Source organism: Anopheles cruzii, chromosome 3 (assembly GCF_943734635.1).
Source record: "Anopheles cruzii chromosome 3, idAnoCruzAS_RS32_06, whole genome shotgun sequence".
Lineage (NCBI taxonomy): Eukaryota > Metazoa > Arthropoda > Insecta > Diptera > Culicidae > Anopheles > Anopheles cruzii.
The window spans coordinates 13,580,886-13,602,733 of record NC_069145.1 but is presented as its reverse complement, the minus strand read 5'-3'; the positions used below and the strand labels follow the sequence as shown (position 1 = coordinate 13,602,733).

The 21,848-nt window shown below is 51.9% G+C and overlaps 1 protein-coding gene across 1 annotated transcript; it reads left to right on the top strand.

The window, feature by feature from the left end:
- The first annotated feature begins 9,170 nt into the window (after positions 1-9,170).
- On the top strand, positions 9,171-20,231 carry LOC128273640 (ATP-binding cassette sub-family G member 1-like). Its single transcript, XM_053011654.1, has 7 exons — positions 9,171-9,700; positions 16,604-16,733; positions 16,801-17,006; positions 17,082-17,656; positions 17,726-18,547; positions 18,613-18,713; positions 18,778-20,231. Exons 1-7 carry the CDS (start codon positions 9,180-9,182, stop codon positions 19,276-19,278), a joined length of 2,856 nt encoding a protein of 951 aa, XP_052867614.1. The 5' UTR covers positions 9,171-9,179; the 3' UTR covers positions 19,279-20,231.
- Positions 20,232-21,848: the final 1,617 nt, after the last annotated feature.

The window sequence follows — 21,848 nt, the reverse complement described above, 5'->3', positions numbered from 1 at the left end:
CCGCCCAGCCGAAGATGCTTGCCTAGCTCCGAGTTCCCGGGTGGGGTGGCGGTGCGCTAATGATCTGTCAGATCAGAATTTGGGTGGCCACGAAAGAAACCAGCCTCCACCGGTCTTCCCGGTCCCCGATCGGCCGGATAGTGCTTCGAACGCCGTTTACAAACGTGACTCACGGCAAACACAAACACGGTGCAGAAGAATTGCGGATCTACCAGTGTGCTGCTGGGTTGTGTCAGTTCTCGCCTCTCAGCCTGAGAATCACCTAAAGCATTGCTCTCTCTCTCTTTCTCTCTCTCTGTTTCTCCGTTTGTCCTGACGCCAGAGTGCGCCCGTTGGTTTCCATCAAAGTGATCGCCGCCTGATGTTGCTAGCCAACAGCTAACCCTCGTGACGTTCTTTCCCGTGTAGAACTCCGTCCGTCCGTGTGCAGGTCGAGCAGGCCGAGCAGCGTCGTGCGAAATCCTTCGACCATCCGCCGCCGCCGTGCGATGAAAAGTTGATCGAAATCGATTTTCCCGGATTCGTTACACACACCCGCACGTGTGTGTGTGTGCCTCCGGTGCAATGTGGTTCCGGACGACGACGGATACACAACACAGCGCAGCGCGCGGTGAACCCCGAAAGTGATGTGTTGAATGAACGAAAAATGAAGTGGTAAATCTTTTAGCCCGGCCTAGTGAGCCAAAAAGAGGTCTGTAGTATATTGCCACGTTCTTGTTCGTCCCGGCAAACATGGAGAGACAGTAGTGTAGTGTGTGTTTGTGTGTGTGTGTGTAGAGTTCTAGTCCTACATCTACAGTGCATTGCCGCTTTTCCCGTAGCATACTGCGGTTAGGAAACGCAGCCAAGCTTCAACTCGCAGCCAGCTACCCAGCGGAAGTAGTTAATGTATGTGCGCGTGTGTGTGTTGCAGTGGCCTATGTTTACGCGTGAAAGCGTTTAAATGAAAGATCATCATCTTTATATAAATAAGAAAAGCAAAAAGTTCCCCAAAAAGCAAACGAGCTGCGCCACGGGCCCGAAAACGGAATACAAACTCTGCGCGAGTCTGTGTGTGTGGATCTCACAATCTGACGCCGAAAACGTCGCTGGTTGGTCGGGGTGCAAACAACAACAGCAACAACCGAACAACAACGTAAGTCGTGTGTGTCGCTGTTTATTGTTGCTGAAAAGTAAATCAAGAGGCTCAGTGGACAGTGGCCGACCCAAACCGGCCCAAACTGCTGTGGTCGGGGGGAGGGGGGTCGCAAACGTCGGGGAAACATTGACGATGCGTCGCTAATTAAATGGCCACCCAAAAGGGGGAGAAACGCATCGGGAAGACGCGGAACACGAGCGCGAAGACGATAACAATCGATGGGCCGTTACGGCCGTAACCAAGGGTGGCAGTTATGCGTGCGGCTCTCTTACGCCAATCGTGTGTGTGTGTGTGTGTGTGTGTGTGGGAGGGGTGGGTGGTGTGCTTATGGGCGGTGAAAGCGGTGGCGACTAAGCAACAAAGTTTCAGCCGCAACGAACCCGAGTACGGTCAACCCAGTGACCATTGATTTTACAGCATTTCTTTTCTGGTCTCTTTCGGGGTAATCATAAAATTAGCTCAATTATGAAGCGAAGCGCAGCATAAAATCCACAGCCCTCCTGTGTGGGGCCCCCAATTCCAACGGCCGAACCTTCATAAACGCAAATTGTTGCAACCCGTAAGCGTTTATTTGCATAAAAAATGCGCGTTACGTGCGTGCCTAGGAACGGTGTCATCGTCTGGTTCCTTTGGCCTCATCACATCACATGCCTGCGGTTTGCACAGCTGAGTTTACTGAGCGTCTTCCGTTTGGTTAGGCCGTCTTCGCTCGGATTTGTCGTTCGGAGTGTGGCTTTCGGTCCCAGGTTAAACTGTCGACAGGGGAGAACTCACAAACACAAACCTTCCTGTGGCATGCTCTTCGGGTGTGTCCTTCCGGGTTCAGACCTCAAGCGATCTCTCGAACACGACCGCTTCTCGAACCGGTCGGCAATGAAATGCAATAAAGCGAATTTCGGTCAAAAAAACAATTATCAGTACAAAGTCCCGAAGTAAAGTCCTTCAATGTGCGCGGTAGTAAAGGTCAATTCGCGTCCCTGATCGGCCACCGCCATCGGCGAGTACATTTTGATAAGCCCAAAACGCCCCAAACCTCCCTTCGCCGGATTGCCGGGCTGGCCACCGGAGCGAGTACATTCGTGAGGTTTATCAGGTTATCACACCCCATAAACGAATCGTGCTAAAACTGGGACATCTTAATTGCACGCCCGGCAGGTGTGCACGGCGTGTCCAGTGTCCGTTTGTCGATCGGCGGCAGATCGGGCTTCCCCCGATAAACCCCCAAAGGTGTGCGTCTGAGATAATGCTCCTGACGTCGACGACGACGCCGATAACGAGCCCCCCAGACCGTTTGGTGACCTTTGCCTATAGGCCGAGTGCACGGTGCACTCACACGCGGTGGCGTTTCCGGCGTCCACAGACTGACAGCTGACAGAGCGGACTGATAGGGCGACGCCATGGTGCCCATCTTCACCCGGTTCCCACGCACTCTTGACGCGGGCGTTTGTTTGGGTTCCTTGGGTAGCCACGGTGAGAACGAGACAGATAGCAAACAGATAACGCCTGCGAAAGAGGGACCCACTTTCGTGGCACACTTTGCGGCCGGCTCTTCACCTCACTACTGATAGCTGGTCGAAACACGCCGAAGCAGTTATCGGAGAGAGTTATGGGTCAAAAGCGTGGCCCGTGCCGACCATTAATGGCCACAGGAGACCACCAACACGCCAATCGGCGGTACATGCGATTCCACTCTCCTCAAGAACGATGGGTTCAAGCACTTCGTGACGGATGCACGGAACGGAACAAGTTCCGTGTCAGCCGGTGGTGACAGCAAATCGATAGTGGGATTGCGCGTTTAACTGCCCCTCCGTCGATCCGATGGTCGAATAATAACGACCCCACGAGTGTCTGTCTAGGCTGGCAAATCGGTGCTCGAAATGGGAAAAGTTGTAAATCCAGGCTCAAGCGTGTCACACGGCAGAGGCCGTGGCTCCGATGCCAGGGCTTCGATTGGATCAAATTCGATTAGGCCAGGCTCGTGTCCGTACGGCCCGAAACGTGATCCTTCCGGCCGCTTCGAATCACTTCAGTGAATCAGGACTCCAATCCGCCTCTCAACCGGACGACAATTATCGTCCCGATATCCGTCCGGGTTCCGACAACTAAACAATCGGCGCCGTTTGCGCGCATGATTGATCTGAGGGGCAACCCCCGAAAAAGGCTCCAAAACGGGTTGCCAGCGCCGTACGACGGACAGCACGCGGTTACCACGGCCGGCCGTACCGTAATCCGTAGGTCTGGAGGAAATGGCGCATTAATCGATTTTCGGTGTTCGGCATCGGGCGGCCGATGGTATGATTTATCAAACCAATAATTCACACTCACACCAGTGAACGTCTGATCCGGATGATGGCGTCTCGTCCGTACGTCCGTCCGTTCCGATCTAATACCAATTTCGCTCAACCTTACCTGTCAACAATGCGCACTCGCCGATGATGGACGACTCTCGGGGTGACGCTGATTGACTATTGTTTTCGCCCCCTTTCCCCCCTTACCAGCCAGCCAGGACTGTGGCCAAATGTTCAACGAATCCGCTTCGGTTCATGCTCCCGAAGTTGGGGGCCCTTTTGGTCACTAATCCGCTACATTTCGCGAACCACTTCGCGGGAAGACCTTCCCGATCGGTGAGTGCATTTGCACTTGACACACACAGAGGCCACGCGCGGTGCCACCTTTCTTTACGTAAGTACGCCGGCGCTTCCCGGTTTCATGGTGGGAGACGGGTGTGGCGCTCGCGACGTAAGTGGCACGTTGTCTCGTAAGGCAACGTTTCGCGCGGAAGAAGCCCTCCCATGTTCGGTGCTGTGTACGCAAGTAATTCCTTTTTTGTGGCCGATTCGGGTACGGTGCGCCAGCGTAATTAAGTGTTTGGCGGCTCGGCAGTGGGCAACAATATTACGCCATCGGCCTGTGTCTGTGTCGTCCATTAGGCGAGAACGACTTCTTGGAGTGGTTGGTTCAGCTAGGACTAGGAAATGTCTTACAAGTGGCTTCACTTTCTATAATTTTTTGCCGGAAACTTTTAACATGTTGCTATCAGTGGCTATCAATTTATCTTGACTCGTACGCAAAACCCACGCCAATGGCCACTGAATGCAGTTCCTTTGAACATTCAACAAGTTTTACATCAAATGTATCGATCTCAAGCAGGACGAACTTCATTTGAATTCAGAAGCACAATTCGAATGGCAATAATAAAGTAGGCAAACGACTTTCAATTGAAATATAAACTCTTTACGATAAAGTCTACATCATAATACCTCAAAACGATGTTTTGGCGATCGCTAGAGTCAGTTTGTACATTGTCCTGCTCTTCGTCCAATAAGCTCTATAAAAGGATTGCGAATAAAGGCTCAACTCAACCGTGTCCGTTCGGGAGAACAGTAAAACGAGAGCATAATTTAAGTCACACTGCTCCATATCAGCCGCCACAAATTGGTTTAAACAAATGAGGGAAGGTGGTGAAAAGACATAAATTAATTTGCACTCCACCGAGCGCCACCGATATTTCACGCGAAGGATTGAATACCCGCTGCCGGCCCGGTGGAAAAGGTAGCACTCGAAAATCCGAGGACTGGAGAACCAAAAAAAAAACGACAACGACGGAAAACCCATAACCAACACATGGCTCTGCTCTGCTGCCCAGCCAACCGTCGCGACCAAATCGCGACCAATTTATCGTCCGAGACCAAAAAAAACAGCCGCGCCACAGAGCCAACCGCTAACCGGTTGCAGCGGTGCAAGTGCACTTCAAGTAGGAAAAAAGAGAAACCTAACCACCCGTCTGTGTGTGTGTGGGGCGGGGCGAGACCGGAGACAAATTACTCGCTTCGCCAAACGTTAATGATTCCCGAGTGCCACCGGGCTCGGTGTTCCGGCTCGACACGGCCACCCGTCCTCCACCACAAAGCCGACTCCACTGGCGTTCTGTTGCATCAGCTTAAAACTGCAGCTGGTGCAGCTTCGATGGGGATGCGCAGTCGGGATGATAATGCAAGAATGCACTTGCGTCGTGTGCAGCTGCCGGGCATTGTGGAACATTGCAACATCAGCGCCCCAGGCCATCCATTCAAGGCCACCAACTCAGCGTGAGCAACGGCCCGATGCAGCTGAAGTTTTGCTACTGGAGCTGGTTCGTAGTTCGTGTTTCTAAAACGAATCTTACTTTCTATTAGCAATCTGCTAACGAGTTTTGGAAATTAGTCAACCAACGCTAATCGATCGCTGGGTCCAGATCAGTCCACTGACGTAGAAGTCTCCCTCAAGGTGATTCTAAAAATCCATCAAAAACAATCTAGGTTAATGAACCGACCCGTGTCCGGAGGATGATCCCCGCGGACAGCGTATTGATTTTCCGCTCACCTTTTCACCATCAGCTGCCGGTTAGACGCGGGAAATCACGAAGGTGTTAGTCGGTGGGAAGCAAAAATCAATTTAAAATTTCCACTTAACTCACTCGAGGACGTTTAAATATTCACCGGTGTCTTCCCTTTGTCTTCCATCAGTGGCTTTCTCTTCCGGTTCGCCTTACAGACATTAAAACTTTCAAAGGGGACCGCCTGGTTCTCGTGGCTTATTCGGCTTTGTTTAGCACCTTTCGAAGTTTGACTGACATTAGCAGGAGCGCTCAAGAACGAATGGCACCCTCGCGGGAATTTATCATTGTCAGTGTCATTCAACCACTTCGGGCTGGAGTGGCGGCTCCGGCTTCTGGTTCTCCGGCTCCTATCGAATGTCTGTCAGCCGCACCGAGAAGTCCACGGGAGGAGATATACGAATATGCTGGGAAAAGGTCCCGGCCGACTCATTTACATCTTTAGGGTCCCCGCCAGCCGTTGCTTGTCAACCTATCGGTGAGCGAGGATTATCCTTTATCCGTTTCTTCTTTTGCCGTCACTCGTTTGAGCTCTACGGATGTCCTTACCATTTTTTTTCGGGAGTTCTTTTCAATATTGTGGCGGCAAACTCTTTAAAGTTCATCGTTCAAGGGCGGGCCCCAAAGAAGGAGCAAAAACCAGTCTTTTCCAAAACCCACACACGGCGCGCTGCATGGGAAATGTTGTACCGAGCCAGCGCGGATGATGTCGAGCAAAGGACGACTTCCCACGACGCGTGTTGTGGGTCGTCTTCAGGTGATTCGCGTGTAGGCGTCCACGCCTTGGAACCGGGCAGAAACTAGGCCACAGAACGGCTACAGAATTGGCTCCGTCGCTAGCGTCGAAACGCAACGTCGCTTCCGGCCAGAGCAAGGTTGAAGCGACGAAAAGTGTCCCTCAAAGAGCCATCAGAAATGCAGGGAAAAAAGGATGCGCTGACGATAGAGATATCTCCCGCTCGCAACGAGCCGCGTGGGAGCCGCGTAGATATTACGGGCTTCATTTGACGGCTCTCGGTCCATGAAAAGTGGAAAACGGTAGACAGCGCCCTTTCCTAGGCGGATAATTACGGGCACAAAATTATATTTTTCAAGCTATGATTTCGGCCGCCGGAGCTTCACTGGAGACGGTTTCAAAACCCTCCAAGGGATCCCTTTCCCAAACTGGGAGCGCCCTGCATTCAGTGGCAACCCTTATGTGCAGCGTCAGCCGGAGGCCGAAGCTAAATGTCACCACACTCGGGGCAAGTAAATCGATATGCAAATGCCGACGACGACGCGCCTTCTTGTTAGTTTTTCGTCTCGTCCCCTCACCGGCGGTCACCGGTTCTGACACACGACGGTACACCTCCCTTGAGGGATCTCCCGGATGGCGAGCGCCGGATCGGACGTAGCTCACTTCGGCCCAAACTCCAACGGTTGTTCGCCATCCGTTTAATGGATGGCATTTCCGGCCGTGCAGGAAGCGCCCTGCGAACCGGTGGCCCCCGGAAGCGACGTCCACCATCCGAAGCGCATGTAAAAAGTCGTCCCCGCGGCCCCCTCGGGCGCATCCTTACCACGGCACGACGTAGACGAAGGTTGGGCTCCCCTTTCTTCGGGCACCGGTTTTAATACCACCCGGTCTCCAGCAGCGAAACAGCGAGCGGCCAGCAAGTTACGTGCCACGGTACCGATGCCGGGCCCGGCACAGCAAACAAGTAAAACCGAAAAAGGCCACATTAAACGGCGGCGGCGGCGGCCTCGCCGAACTCGGGCACTCGGGGTAAATATAGATGCCTTTCGTTATCGCAAAGTTTTCCGCTTCAACATGACACCCACCGGGCCGGCGGTTCGAGCTGTTTTTTTTTTGGGGGTGGGAAACACGGACGAAGGACACCACAACGACGACGACGATCGTTGCCACTATTTTCCGGCCACTAAGGCCATCCGGTCCTGCACGCGCTGTCGCAGTGTCACCCGTGTCGCCGTCCACTTAACGTCTCGCTGCGGTGACGTAAATATTAAGCGAGCGGCGGAAAAATTAGTGGAAAACCAGCGCCGGATGGTGCGGGAAATCGGGCCAAAGTTTCGAGTGGCGATGCAGCATGCAATCGTGGTCTCTCTCTCTCTGTCTCTTTCGTTTCCATCCATTCCGATCACCAGCGGGGACACCAGTTGAAGAAGTTTTAAGTCGTAAAGTTTGTCAACATTACTTACATGGCTTGTTAGCTCTGTTGGAAGCGGATTGAGTGTGGCTTTCCGACGTTCGCCGACGCCTTTGCTATGAGGGTGAGAAACAACAAACCTTGATTAGAGCGTCGAGACATTAGTGCATTCATTGCCAAAGTTGTGGAAAAGTTCATTCCAAAACAGCTCAGCAGAGGTGCAACTGAATTATTCAAGATGTATAATTATTATTATAATAAATATTCGAATCACTATTATAAACTGTAAGCGCAGTGATGCTGAAAGAGGAGGATTATCGCAAAACAAAGTTAATTTCATCATAAAACCTGAGTTTGTTCAATTTTTAAGTAAAACAAGGTTCATAAGTAAGAGATCGGATTCTAGGTTAGGTCTAAACAAGTCAAACTGAGCAAGGAGTGTCGGCAACTCAGCACTGGATGTCAGAATCTTAAATGCGACCTGAGCTGACCCTCTACGATGCTCAAGTGACCTACGGCCAAGTGTAAGGCAGCGCGTGTCATAATGAGGCAATTGATTAGCGTCCGTCGTCGGCAGCCAGCGGCAGTGCTTTCTACTGCCCTTAGGTGTTACTATTGACCAGTCTGTTTTAATTGAATAAGCTAATTCGGTTAACATGGAAGTACTACATGGGAGTCGATGGGCACCTCCATGTTAGCTCGATGGTTGAAAGGTCTGCCTATAGATTGCTCCATGGTCCGGTTAAAGGGTTCTAAATCTCCTTCCGGAATGTTTGCTTCTTTAGTTTACGTAGGATTTTCAGACTGGCCAGTGTTTATATTATTAAATTTCACAATGTTTGTTGTTTTACTTCAAAGTCGGACGAAGTGGTTCCCCTCAAGTCTTACCCTGTGTCGGCAACTCGAATCGATCCCAGTTCCGTGAAGCTCGAAACTCGTTGACCACATCACGTAGTGGTCATCTCCACGCTGCTAATGAGCCCCATTAGCAAGCACCGAATTCGACACTTGTGGCGCCGGGCCTTAATGTGATGGCAAGGTGGCAATGTGGCAGCAACTCGTCGAATCACGCTTGGCTTTGAAGCAAGCTTTTCGTGGCATTTCGGAAGCCTCGCATTATTTGTCGACGTTACGACGAAGGGTTTCGAAGGTAAATGACGTTGCATGGATCGGGACTAATCGCTGCATCGCATTCAATGAATCGGCAAACGATGTTGAGTCACACGAAAGTCACATAAAGTGTTTGGGGAATAACTCGGTGCTTCAAAAGATAAGGTCTTTCGTAGAAACTTGCAATCCAGAAGTGACTCAAAACGGAGGAGGAATAACGTCCTGTTTGATCGAGTCCATTGGAAAGAGCCACAACCTACCCTCTAACGCGTACGCCATTTTCCCATTCCTCTAATTCACAGCCTTGAACGGGAACTGAGCGAAGCGGACAACGAGCCCGTTTCGAGCCCGACAAGGAGGAAGACTCAATAAAATAATCGGAAAAGCACTTTCCGAACGGACGGCGACGATGGACGGGGATAGAATGGCCGGCAAACCGAACAGTGACAGTGCCATGCTCGGGAGCATAAGTCATGGCCATAGCCATCACTCACACAACCACCCTGTGCCACGCCATCCCTCGCACCAGCAGCAGCAGCAGCAACAGCCGATACCACACCATCCGCACCATCACCACCACCATCACCACCATCACCAGCATCACCATCGTCCACCCTCGGACAGTCTGACGGAGGTTTCCGTGGTGGACATTAACGCCTCGTTGGCCGCTTCGGCCCCTCTGATATCAGCCCACGGTGCGCCGCCGGCCGCGTGCCCGCTTCTCACGTCCAGCGGGACCTTGGCCGGCGGTGGCCCGGTTGCGGTCAGCTCGACCAGCACCACCACCGGCCACGTGCCCGGCTTCTGCAACATTCTCAACGTCTCCAACAGCACCGACCTGCAGGCCGTGGCGTACAACTCGCTCACGCAGAACGTTCGCTGCAAATCCCCACCGACGCTGGTCGATAATCTTAAGAACGGTACAATCGGGTAAGTGCCAACGCGGTTCCCGGGGGTTCGCGGGGAGGAATTTTGCAGACTTGAACGATACCTTAATTGACTAGCTCTACAAACGATACTCTTCATCGTTTACATAGCGAGGTTGCCATGAGGCAGCTTAACTAGCCCAAATCCAACGAAATAAATCCTTAATAAACCTCTCTTATCAGTCAGTCCTTTCGCGATGGGGTCTTTTGATGTACCGGCAATAGTCACGGGATCCGCCACGAAAAATCCACAAAATCCGTGAGGATGTCGAAATCTTTGTACGATCGTTTGTTCAATGACAAAAATGGCCACTCCACTGGGCACCGAAAATATGATGCAATCCACCTTCGATAGCTGGTTAGATTGATATAACAGTGTCAATTGGCTCCGAATTGTGGTTGGTCCACACCAATAAATGATAACGCATGCCTCCGAAAGCCCGGAACACAGAACCGAATGGAGCCGCCTGGTGCCCGGTAGACTACGCCGGGCGCAGCCACCGAGTTTGTCGCCAGACACGTCGCCACTGCCAGGCAGTTCCCATTTTTCATGCTAACTGCATTTATGGAACCAGGGTTTCCTGGAACGTCACAAAAAATGACCGCCCTGCGAGTAGCGCACTCGCCGACGGCGGAGACACACAGTGGTGACTAACGACTGACACTGAGAAGCTTCTGGGCCTAGGCGGGGATACCAGCGGGACGGTTTCGACGACCAACCAGCAACCGCGATTCCCCAGCAGCTCCGGAAATTATGCCGGAGATGCGGCCAAGCGATACCGGGCCCGGGGTAGGTCAAAGCTGACGCACGGCGGTTGCACGGTGTGGTGCAAGTGCAATTTAATTTAAAGTGCACTCGTGCACCCGGTCACGGTGTCTATCAACCCGGGGAGCTTCCCGTCGAGAGCCGCATATCATAGCGTTGTTGGAGCCGAGCCATAACTCCTTGCAGTTGAGGGCATTCGGGGCGAAAAGCTTGGCCGCCCGGGACAACTTTTTTCCAATAATGCGGACCCGCCGGATTGTTACTTCTGGCGTGCTGTTCTTCTTACAGTAAGGTATATAATTGCCCATCTCTCCGCGAATCGGAACTGGGTTCTAAGCATCCAAGACACAAAGGGTACTTTCTCGGCCTCCGGTCGAATGTTTATTGAAATAATGATCCTTTCGCCTTGCAGCCAGCTATTAAGGTCAACAAATTGCACTCCACTCTACTGGAAGCTGTTTTGGCCTGGGACTGGTCTTTCTCGGCGACCGAACGCCAGTCAGCTGACAGGTTCTGGAGAAACCTGACCCACCATTAGCACTCACCCGGTCCACCCACTCCGAGGCTCGGTGGCGCTCCGGTGATGAATTAAATCGTAATTGAATTTAATTGACTCGAACATCAGCGGCTGGGCGTCGGCCGCCCTGCCGGTGACAGTCCCGCAAACAAAGGTGCCGTGTCCGTCAGATGTCAATTACTTTGCACCGAAGCATCGCCGAGCATCATCCGTTGCTTGTCCGGCACCGGGAGCTAGTTATGGTGCTAGTTGCCTGCCTAGCATCTCGCCTCTTCCTTGCTCAGACAGTTCTCTCGAAAACGCGATCCGGACACCGAAGAAAACCAGGCCTCCCCCTGGTTGGCACGCTTAATTGAATAAAACCAAACCGAACCGGACCATCGGGGCCGGGATCGAAGATCTAGAGATCGTCGAATTGATGTGGGACCCCGAGGGCTGCATCGGCAGGTCCCGCAGTCAGTCGAACGCTGGAAGCGACGCTCGATGGTGTTTAGTTCCGTGTGTCGGGTTTACTGTGACCAGCGCCGAGTGTTTCGTACTGAGAAATGGCCACCGAGCGGACGGTTGAGGCGGACGACGGTGACGAAGTGTCCGGTCGGAAGTGCCCTCCGGTGGGTGCCCTGTTTCGCCTCGGACCGATGCCACCGCCGTCGGGCTGCAGCAGTCTGGAGGATTTGGATGACAGCGTCGAAGGGACGACCATCTACCAGCTGAGCTGCGACAATAGCTACAATCTGAACTTCTACGCCAACCGGTGCGACTCCGGGTCGGAAACGGGCAGCCTGAAGCGCAACCACAAATACCCGGTCGTGTGGGTGAAGAGGTACGGACGGACGGAGCTGTTTATGTTTCGGGGTTGGCCCCTTTATATACACGAAACTAAACACACAAACTCGGAACTCAATCGAATTAATCACCCTTCAAACGAAACGACCGCCAATATGCATAACAACAACAGTGAAGTTGTGGTGCACCGGTCGACCGCTTTTTGGACCGAAATTGGGGTAATGGGTGAGTCAGTAACATTCCGCGGGCCACCAACAGCGGCGACCTCCAGAAACGGCGTCGCGTTGTAATGCAATAAGCATGTGCCGTATCGGGAGTGTGTGTTTATCGAGCGATGGCGTAAGAGTAACACAGTCAACAGGAACATCACGGAACAGGCAAAAGCTCTTCGGAGTGACCCTGCTTTAAAAGACACTTCACAAAAGCCATACCCAAGTCGTGGTGTTCGGTTACCCAAGAGACACTTTGGCGGTCAGATTGCTGAACACTAAAGCAAAATGTTGATAATCCGTTTATGTCTCAGAATGTCTGGCGAAATTGGGTTCTCAAAGATGGCTTCCTCGATCGTTTGACTGGTCTCGGATTCGCACCCGGAATTCGGTGCTAAAAGCTGACCTTATAATCATTATAAGACCCACGCAGTTGTCAAAAGTTCTTAAACTTAAACTGTTGTGTTGTGTTTTGTTTCCGCCCCAAATTTGACCCCATGCCATCATGGAAAGGTGAGCTCAGAAGTGGTACGCAGAAGCTAACGCCAACACTACTATGCCGAAGGACTGCAACCTTCCACACACTTCACAGAACTGTCCATCTCTTACGATCGTGCAGCGTATACGAGTTCTATTCAAAAAGTATCATACGATTTTTGTGTTTTTTCGAAAGTTATTCGTTCGTTCGAAGTTCGAAAGTTCATGAATATCTTTTTTGTCCCCTTTAAATTGATCCTTGATATTATACACTTATGTCAGCGTTTTTTGCAATCCTCGAACCACTTGTGAAGAAAATGTTTGTGATCTTGTTCAGCGCCTCCGGCTATGCAGTCTTCATCTCCTAAATCGTAGCGTAGTGTCGTCCTTTCATGGCCCCTCCGGTTCCTGAAACAAGAAACAGTCACAGGGACCCAGATCTGGGAAATACGGTCCCTTTGGCATCATTAGTATGTTGTTTTGGCCAAAAATTCGCACAGAAACAACGATGTGTGATCAGCGCCGCAAAAGTCAATTTTTGTTTTCCAACAAATCCGGGCGTTTGTGGCGGATTGCTTAGTGCAAATTGCTTCGTATAATGTGCAGGTAATATTCAATATTGACCGTTCTATCCTTTGGCAGCAACTCGTGATGCACCACGACTCTGCAATCGAAGAAACCTTCACATACGACTCAACCCAACGACCCAATAGGCTTGGCACGGCGTGAGAATGGCAGACGATGAACTATTTCGTAAAGTCCTTCTCAGGCCGTTCCGGAGGACAAACGGGACTCTGTTGCAGACTAGGACCTCCCGGCGGTTGTAGTTATCGGATAAGTGAATAAGTTCCAAACTAAAATGGAGCTGTTCTATTATTTGTATTTAGGAGGTTTATGGGGCCCTTTCTCCGCCTGGAGTGTCGAACGGTGATTGAATCGATCGTAAGGAATCGAAATAATGAAATCAGGCATGCTTTCCTAATAATGTTCGAAGATGCCGGTTCTAGTGTGCCCGAGTATCTCACAAACACAGCCGCCGATAGACGAATGAAAACACGGCGGAAATTAAATAATACCGCAGATTCCGAACGAACGAAATACCAAATCGCAACGCGCTGCTGTAAACAAAAACACCCCAAAAAAAGAGACTTTAATCGATTTTTATGACGATCACGATAGCCCAGGCGCGGACCGACCGGCATCAGATTTCATAAAATACCTCTTGGCACAGAGGGTGGCACCTCTGGCACCGCGGGAATGCCACTCTCTGCCATCAACGAATGCACCGCACCGTGTAGCATGAACAGCGGAACGAATATTCCCCAAAAATTCGGTACCAAGCCGCCAGAGCGAAGGAAGTTCGCGTGGCGTGGCTCAATTTTCGGTGGTTTATTTTTAAACTCACCAACCCGCGTCTCGCGTCTCGCGCGGGAGGACTCCGCCTGGCGAGCGGGCGTGCGCTGAGTACAGCTGTACCCCGGGACGTCATTAGTCCGACCACGTTGTGCACTGTCGACACACACACGGTTGATAACTCGCGGTGGCTAAATACACTCGAAACATGTAAACCCCGAAACGAGTTCAAATCCGTGCCACGGTCGTGTGAGGGTCGCCGAGTTCGCTGATAGCCGGCCATCGGCGGTTACCAGCTTCTTCCTCCGAACCTTCGGCGGACTTTGTTTCCCACAACTGGGTAATTTTCGGCTTATCATCTCGGCGGCGGCGGCGGCAGACCCTTAAACGTGTCACGAATCCGTCCCGTAGCGGCCAATCGTTCCTTTGTTCCCGCTCGCTTCGATTTCGATTTTGGTGCACGAGAACCCGAACCGAATGGGGAATTATTGCTCGGCCTTTTGTCCACTGTCACCAACCAGCCAATGACGAGGGCAATTCTCCGACAATTCCGGCTGTCGGCCGCGGACAATAACTCATCAAGCAACCACCTGGCAATCGTTTCCCGGAGTGCTATCAGTAGCAACACCATTGGACGCGTCATTACGTCATGATGATTATCGGCCCTGAAATCTGAGCCCTCATCGCTGGGACCCCGTCATTATCCCCCGCCGTTCCGTTCGGAAGAAAATCTGTGGATGACCGTGCTCCCGTGCGCAAGAAGCCCGCTGCTTCCGTGATGCTCCAGTTCTGCTCGCGACGATCGTACGTTCAGTTCTCGGGCGACTGCTTCACGGTGCGGACAGATCCTACTCCCCGGGGGTGGCCAAGGTTGCGGCACAATGTCCAGTGTTGTTGTGTATGTTACGCGTCTCGAAGCCGTACCACCGCTGCCGCCAGCTGTCTATAGGTAACACCGCAGAGACAGAGTCAAGTAGTGGCCGGCGATGGACGATCGATTAAAATATTAAGTCACGTATCAGGATAATCACTTAAGCTTTCGGCTTCCTGTTAATTAATCAACAATCGGAATCCCAACAGTGTAACTGGACCACGGTCAGGCAACTTCTCGATGTGCTCTGCTCGATCTTTTGGTGATCTTCAACCCGGTGTTGCGTCAGAAAGTTCAGGAGCTTGGATGGAAAGTTTTAATGCATCCACCGTATAGTCCGGACCTTCCACTAAGCGATTGATACCCTTTTCGCACATTACAAAATTTCTTGAGTGATGAAAAACTGAGATCAAGAAAGGATTGTGAAAATGGAAAATGGATCCTCGGAAAATGGATGGAGGCGAGTCACTGAAGACGTGCGTAACATTTCGTTGTCCTGGTGGAACACAAAACCTCTTCCGTTGGCCGATTCTGGTAATTTTTGGTCAATTGCTAGCTTCGAACGGTGCAGTAATTGATAGTAGAGATCTGAATTTAGTGTTTGGCTACACGGAAGTAACTCACAATAAACAGTTCCTTTCAAGTCCCACCATATACCTAGTAGAACCTTCCTAGCCGTTTTTCCTGGTTTAGCCACCGGTTAAGCAGCTTACCACGCTTAGACCCCGACCGATTTCACACAATATTGTCGTAAGTGACCCATTTCTCATCCCCAGTACCCATCCGTTTAGGAAATGGGTCGATTTCATTCCGTTTGGACAAAATTGCGAAGATGGAAATTCGAGCCATAATGTTTTTTTTATGTAAATAGGTTGGCGCCAAAACATTGAGCTTCTTTGTGAACCCAGCTTTGCGCAAATGGCTTAAAACTGTTTGATAGTTAATCTTTAGCTCCTGGCTGATGCCCCGATTACTAAACTGCTGATGAACTGTGGTTATTTCTGTGATTTTATCGACATTTTCGATGGCGGGTCTGCCTGTGCGAGGTGCAACTTAAACATAAAAAAATAGCTGAAACGGGTCAACGAAACCAAAATTTGACCTAGCTAGCTTATAAAGTATCGGCACCACAAACACCATGCACAATTTCAGCGGTCTAGCTTGAATTTACACCGTTTTCTAAGAAAAACTGTAAAATGTACCGAATTTTCTCTTAGTTGACCTCCATTGTTTACCCCCGGCAACTCACAAACTAATGGAACAAACAATAAACAGTGAAAGCAGTTTTTTAAGTGTAAAGTATCAGCTTTAAAACGAGCCTAAACTTGAAGCTGTACGATCGATACTTCACGAGATATCGATCACAAAAGGCAGCTGTTGTGGAAAACGTCGATTACTTTTTTCCCAACCTGATATTAATTAGAAATGGTGTCGCTTCCGTAAAGTTGTGTAACGTACGCGGAATGGTGTTCCTCGCCACGTGTGCCATCGACACAAACGGACTCGGGTGCGGATATTTAATCACCTCCGGTCACGATTGTTGCTGCTGGGTTTTTTTGTTTACGGTTCCTAATGCCCGCTCGCCCAAGAAGCACCAACAGGGTGCGATCGTCAGTTGATTGGGGCACACGTTTCAGTGTTAATTAAAATGGTCCAACTCGCACCGTAACCGCTGCTGTCGGCCTTGAAACTGATTTGCCGTAGAACGTGAAGGCACGCAGCAAATCGATGGCCTTAATCTGGGGCTTGTGTAGATTGAATTACATGTGACACCTCAGGAAAGTGTCTTTAAAAACATTACGAGACTGCGGGGCGCGCCGTGTTATGCTGCCGCTTAAAGTATCGATCGGCTGTTAATTTACTGTCCCGGGCGTCGTCTACTCACTTTTAAAGGCGAATGATCGTTAACGAACCGTCTTCCTTCACAGAAACTCCCAAAGCGCTCTCTGCAACGGAGCCATCATGACAAACGGGCAGACGAAGGACTCCAATCTGGCGCACGGGCTGGTGCGCAAGGTGCTGAACAGTAGCGACGTCAACGGGCAGAAGAAACCAATGGTGAGTCAAGCCTGAGTATTGAAAAGACTTACGAAACTAACCTTTTTCCTTTCCCCCGGTGAAAAAGGTATCACTCACGCACCTACCAAAGAGGCCCCCGATCGATATCCAGTTTATCGACATGTCGTACTCGGTTTCGGAGGGCCACAAGCGGGGCTACAAAACGATTCTCAAGGGCATCAACGGCAAGTTCCGGTCCGGGGAGCTGACCGCCATCATGGGACCGTCCGGTGCCGGCAAGAGCACGCTCATGAACATCCTCGCCGGTTACAAGTAAGACGACGCGTGGACCACCGCAAAGGAGACAACCTAATGAACCTAACCGTGAGCGTCGTTTTTGTTTCCCAGAACATCACACCTCAGCGGGTCGGTGCTGATCAATGGCAAGGATCGTAACCTGCGTAAGTTCAGGAAGCTTTCTTGTTATATCATGCAAGATGATCGGCTGCTACCGTATCTGACGGTGCGCGAGGCGATGATGGTGTCCGCCAACCTGAAGCTCGGCAAGGACATCTCCGTGTCGGCGAAGCGCGCCGTCGTCGAGGAGATCATCGAAACGCTCGGCCTGTCTGACGCCGCCACCACGCTGACGCTCAACCTGTCCGGTGGCCAACGGAAGCGGCTCTCGATCGCGCTCGAGCTGGTCAACAACCCGCCGGTGATGTTCTTCGACGAACCGACCAGCGGCCTGGACAGCTCGACCTGCTCGCAGCTGATCGCGCTACTCAAGTCGCTGGCCCGCGGTGGCCGCACGATCGTCTGCACCATCCACCAACCGTCGGCCCGCATCTTCGAGCTGTTCGACAATCTGTACGTGCTGGCCGAGGGGCAATGCATTTACCAGGGACGCGTCAACGGGCTGGTGCCGTTCCTGGCCTCGCTCGGCCTCGAGTGTCCGAGCTACCACAATCCCGCCAACTATGGTAAGTCCAATTAACTGGGTTCTCTAGTTCCGACACTGACCGCACTCGTGTCCTTCCCACTCTTTCCAGTCATGGAGGTGGCGTGCGGTGAGCACGGCGACTGGAACAGCAAACTGGTGACGGCCGTCAACAACGGCAAGTGCAACAACTACAATCAACCGCTGGCCCAAAGCAAAAGCTCGTCCCAGAAGAATGTGTCCCTGGAGCATCCGGGCACCCTCCTCCAGACAACGGTCGTGTCCGCGGTGCCGGCACCGGACTGTGAAGAGGATCTCGCACTGCTCAAGACTGTTGTCGCCACCGGGGGGGACTACACCGCCATCAGCATGCCACCGCCGTCGACCGCCGCTGAGGCGCAGTTAAACAACGAAAGCAAACCACTGTCCGCCGGCGACCGAAACAACCATCCGAATGGAGCTTCTACGGGGAGCTTGGACGCACCCACCGCCGCGGCAACCGTCACGATCGGTACCAGCGCCGGACCGGGAACGGATGCGGCGACGGGTCCACTCCTGCCGACGGCGACGCTTCCGCTCGGTACAACCATTGTCCCTATGGCTGCCAGCACTTGCAGCAAGGCCACCTGCACCACCTCGCTGCTCGACTCGACCGAAAGCGTCAGCATCACGGTGCCGAAGAAGCAGGCCGGCTTCCCGACGTCCGGCTGGATGCAGTTCTGGATCCTGCTCAAGCGCACCATGATCACGATCATGCGCGACCAGACGCTCACGCAGATGCGCCTGCTGTCGCACGTCATCGTCGGCGCGATCATCGGCATGATCTACTACGACATCGGGAACGATGCGTCGAAGATCATGAGCAACGCCGGGTGCATCTTCTTCACCACCATGTTCACCATGTTTACCGCCATGATGCCCACGATACTGACCTGTAAGTAGCCCCAGTGTTTCCTTGGTGTGCTCGATGCTAATGCGCCTCATTCCGGATCTTTCCAGTTCCCACGGAGATGGCGGTGTTTGTGCGGGAACACCTCAACTACTGGTACTCGCTGAAGTCGTTCTACTTCGCCAAGACGATCGCGGATCTTCCATTTCAGGTACTTCCCGGGCACGTCGTCGTCGTCGATCAAGCCCTGACTCACTGACTCACTTTCCCTTCAGGTACTGTTCACCAGCGTTTACGTGATCGTCGTCTACTATCTGACTTCACAGCCGATGGATCCGGTGCGGGTCGGCATGTTCGTGCTAATCTGCATCCTGACGTCGCTCGTCGCCCAGAGCCTCGGGCTGCTGATCGGCGCCGGCATGAGCGTCGAAACGGGCGTCTTTCTGGGGCCGGTGTCCACCATCCCGATCATCCTGTTCTCGGGCTTCTTCGTGAACTTTGACGTCATTCCGAGCTACCTCCAGTGGGTGACGTACGTCAGCTACGTCCGGTACGGCTTCGAGGGCGCGATGGTGTCCGTGTACGGGATGGACCGCGCGAAGCTCGCCTGCACCGAGATCTACTGCCACTTTCGCAGCCCGAAGAAGTTCCTCGAGGAGATGTCGATGGACAACGCGGAGTACTGGATCGATGCGACCGCCCTGTTCGGGTTCTTCATCTCGCTACGCGTCATCGCGTACTTTGTGCTGCGCTGGAAGCTGCATTCCATTCGTTAAACCGTGACCGTGACGTCAATCGTCCAGTGCGCCGCTAGTGATGTTCCGCTTGTAGTTCACGCTCACCGGCGGCGACCACGCTCGCTATTGAGCCCCTTACTCTCTCTCTCTCGAACATGTGATGTGTGCTTCTTGTGCTAACCCCCCGTTCTTGTGGTCTCAACTGCAACGTCCCCGCCGAAAACCCGAACACACCGACAGACACACCGTAGACAGCAACGTAGCAGCAACAACGTAGTCTAGCCCGCACGGCTCCACGGCCTCTTATGGACTGCGCAGCTCGGCCCGAAACACGCCCCGCCCGAGTAACAGACCGCACCCGGCCACCAAAAAAGACACCTCTAACTCTAAGCTTTCCGCGGACCCTATCTCGGTAGATTGATGTCGATTTTTTGCTCGTTTTCCTGGTAGAGTGGTGTGTATTAACTACAGTTTTACAACCGTATACAGGCCAATCCCCCAGTAAACAGTGGCTGCAGCAGCAGCAGCAGCAGAGACAGTCGGTAGACGGATAATATACACATCTTTTCCTATTCTCGTATACAACAAGCGCGCTAGGCCAGGCTTTATAGTGGATCCTCGCTAGCTTTAGCACGTAGAGGGCGTAGGGCGTAGGGCAATCCGTGTCGTGGTCGTGACTTCACCCTTCCGAACACATTTCCCCCAAACGCTCATACAGAAACACACTGTACAACACACACAGACACACCCTCCAGAGGGTCAGAGCCATCCACAGCCATCACTCTCAATACGCAATCGCAATCACCCCGTGTCGGTGTCCTTTCAAGCAAAAGTATTACTCCCGTAGTATTTATACACACCGGTCCTAAGCTCCTGCCGAAAGCCTAGTCCGTGCCCCGAGTGGCGCTGCGCAAACGCAAGAAGAGCACGTCGCGCTGCTTAGTCAAAAGTTCTTCAGTTCCGCGGTGCTGTACTGAATCGAAAGCAGACGCGTCAAATGGGAACGCAAACACTACACAAAATTAAGGCGAATTAGTTACTAATTAGTGTGCAAAGGCAGTTACGTTTGCAAAACCCAGCGCTCAACGGGACATTAAATTCGGACAGCCGCTTGCGCAATTGGAAAACAACACTTCTCGGAACCAACCGTCAACGGGGGGTGGAACTGAGAGAGAACGAACGGCGCAGGCAGGCAGATTGTGGAACACTTGTTTAACGCGTGGATGATGATATCAGGAATCGCGCCGAACGCGGCTCGGTTCCAATTTAGTTTAGGAAAAGTTTAGTTTAGAAAACCTTAGAAAACCAATACGACACACAACATCACGAGAAGAGGCGGCCACCCCCGAAAGCGTGCGAGACGAGCGTAGGTTTTTAGTGAACGAGGCGAATTGAGTTCGGACCGGCGAGAGTTCGGGTTGATCCCGGATGAGCATAACGTTCATTCTTCGCACCACCTAGCACAGTGGTCCGAGACGTAGATGCTGGGCTTTTATGTTTATTTTCCGGGCTGGGAAATTGAGGTATTAAAGCTCATTTTATGCTCTTCTCTCACGACTCTTTTTGTTCCTTCTCAGGAGTGATAGTATTTTTTATTTACACCAATAATCAGAATCAGTAAAGTGGCTCCGAAGTGAACGACGTGTGTGCGTCGGAGATAATAAGTGATATTATGTTTCTTAATCGATAAGGGAAGCTCCACCACTTGACAAAGTGTCCACCGACTCCACCGGTTTACCGACCACCCAGCCGGAGGTCCTGGCTCGGGACGGTAGCATACTCTTATCGTACCGCACCGAATGAGTGGTTTTTAGATCGTATGAGTTTATATTGTAAATTTTTGTTCGTTTTCATCCCAATCACTCTCGCGCTCTCTCTCGCTCTATCTATCTCTCCTTCTTTGTCTGGGTGATGAAAATTCGCTTGCTCGCGTGGATGATAATGAGACAGAGTGGAATAGAAAGGGGGTTGCAGTTTCTTTCGGAAAAATTACGGCCATTCAAGAACACAAAAATGTGAAACGAACACGAACTGGGTAGGTTAAACCGGAACCGGGGGACACAGCTTAGGAATATGGGAATTTAGAAACGGATGAAACTACTGGTGTGTGTGTAAGTGTGATAAGTGATGTGATTTGGCGTAAGAAAGGAACCGAAACCCGTGGGCGTGTTCGCCAGGAAGCGCGAAGGAATGGCGCACCGTGGGTAGGCAGCCCCCCGGGGTATGGATGGGAAAATAAAGAACTCAACTTTTGAAATAATAATACGCTAAACGAGTCGTTATTTTCATTCGTCTTCGGACATCCGCATCGGAATGGTTTACATAAGAAATGTTGACACCCGTCATTCATTCACATCCATACATCCAAAAATAATCAATCAATAATCTGTTCCGCTAACAATAAGTACGAAAAAATATTATCGGCGAAGGGGACGCGCATCAGGCAAACCCACGCATCGAAGCGCCACGATCCGGGGACGAATGCTCCAAGCGGCAATCTGTTAAGCATGCCTGGCCGCACACGGCACCCGTCAACGACTTTGGTCACGTTGCACCAGACGTGAACCGCGGCACATTTTTCCACCGTGCCCTAGGCGACACGCCATCAC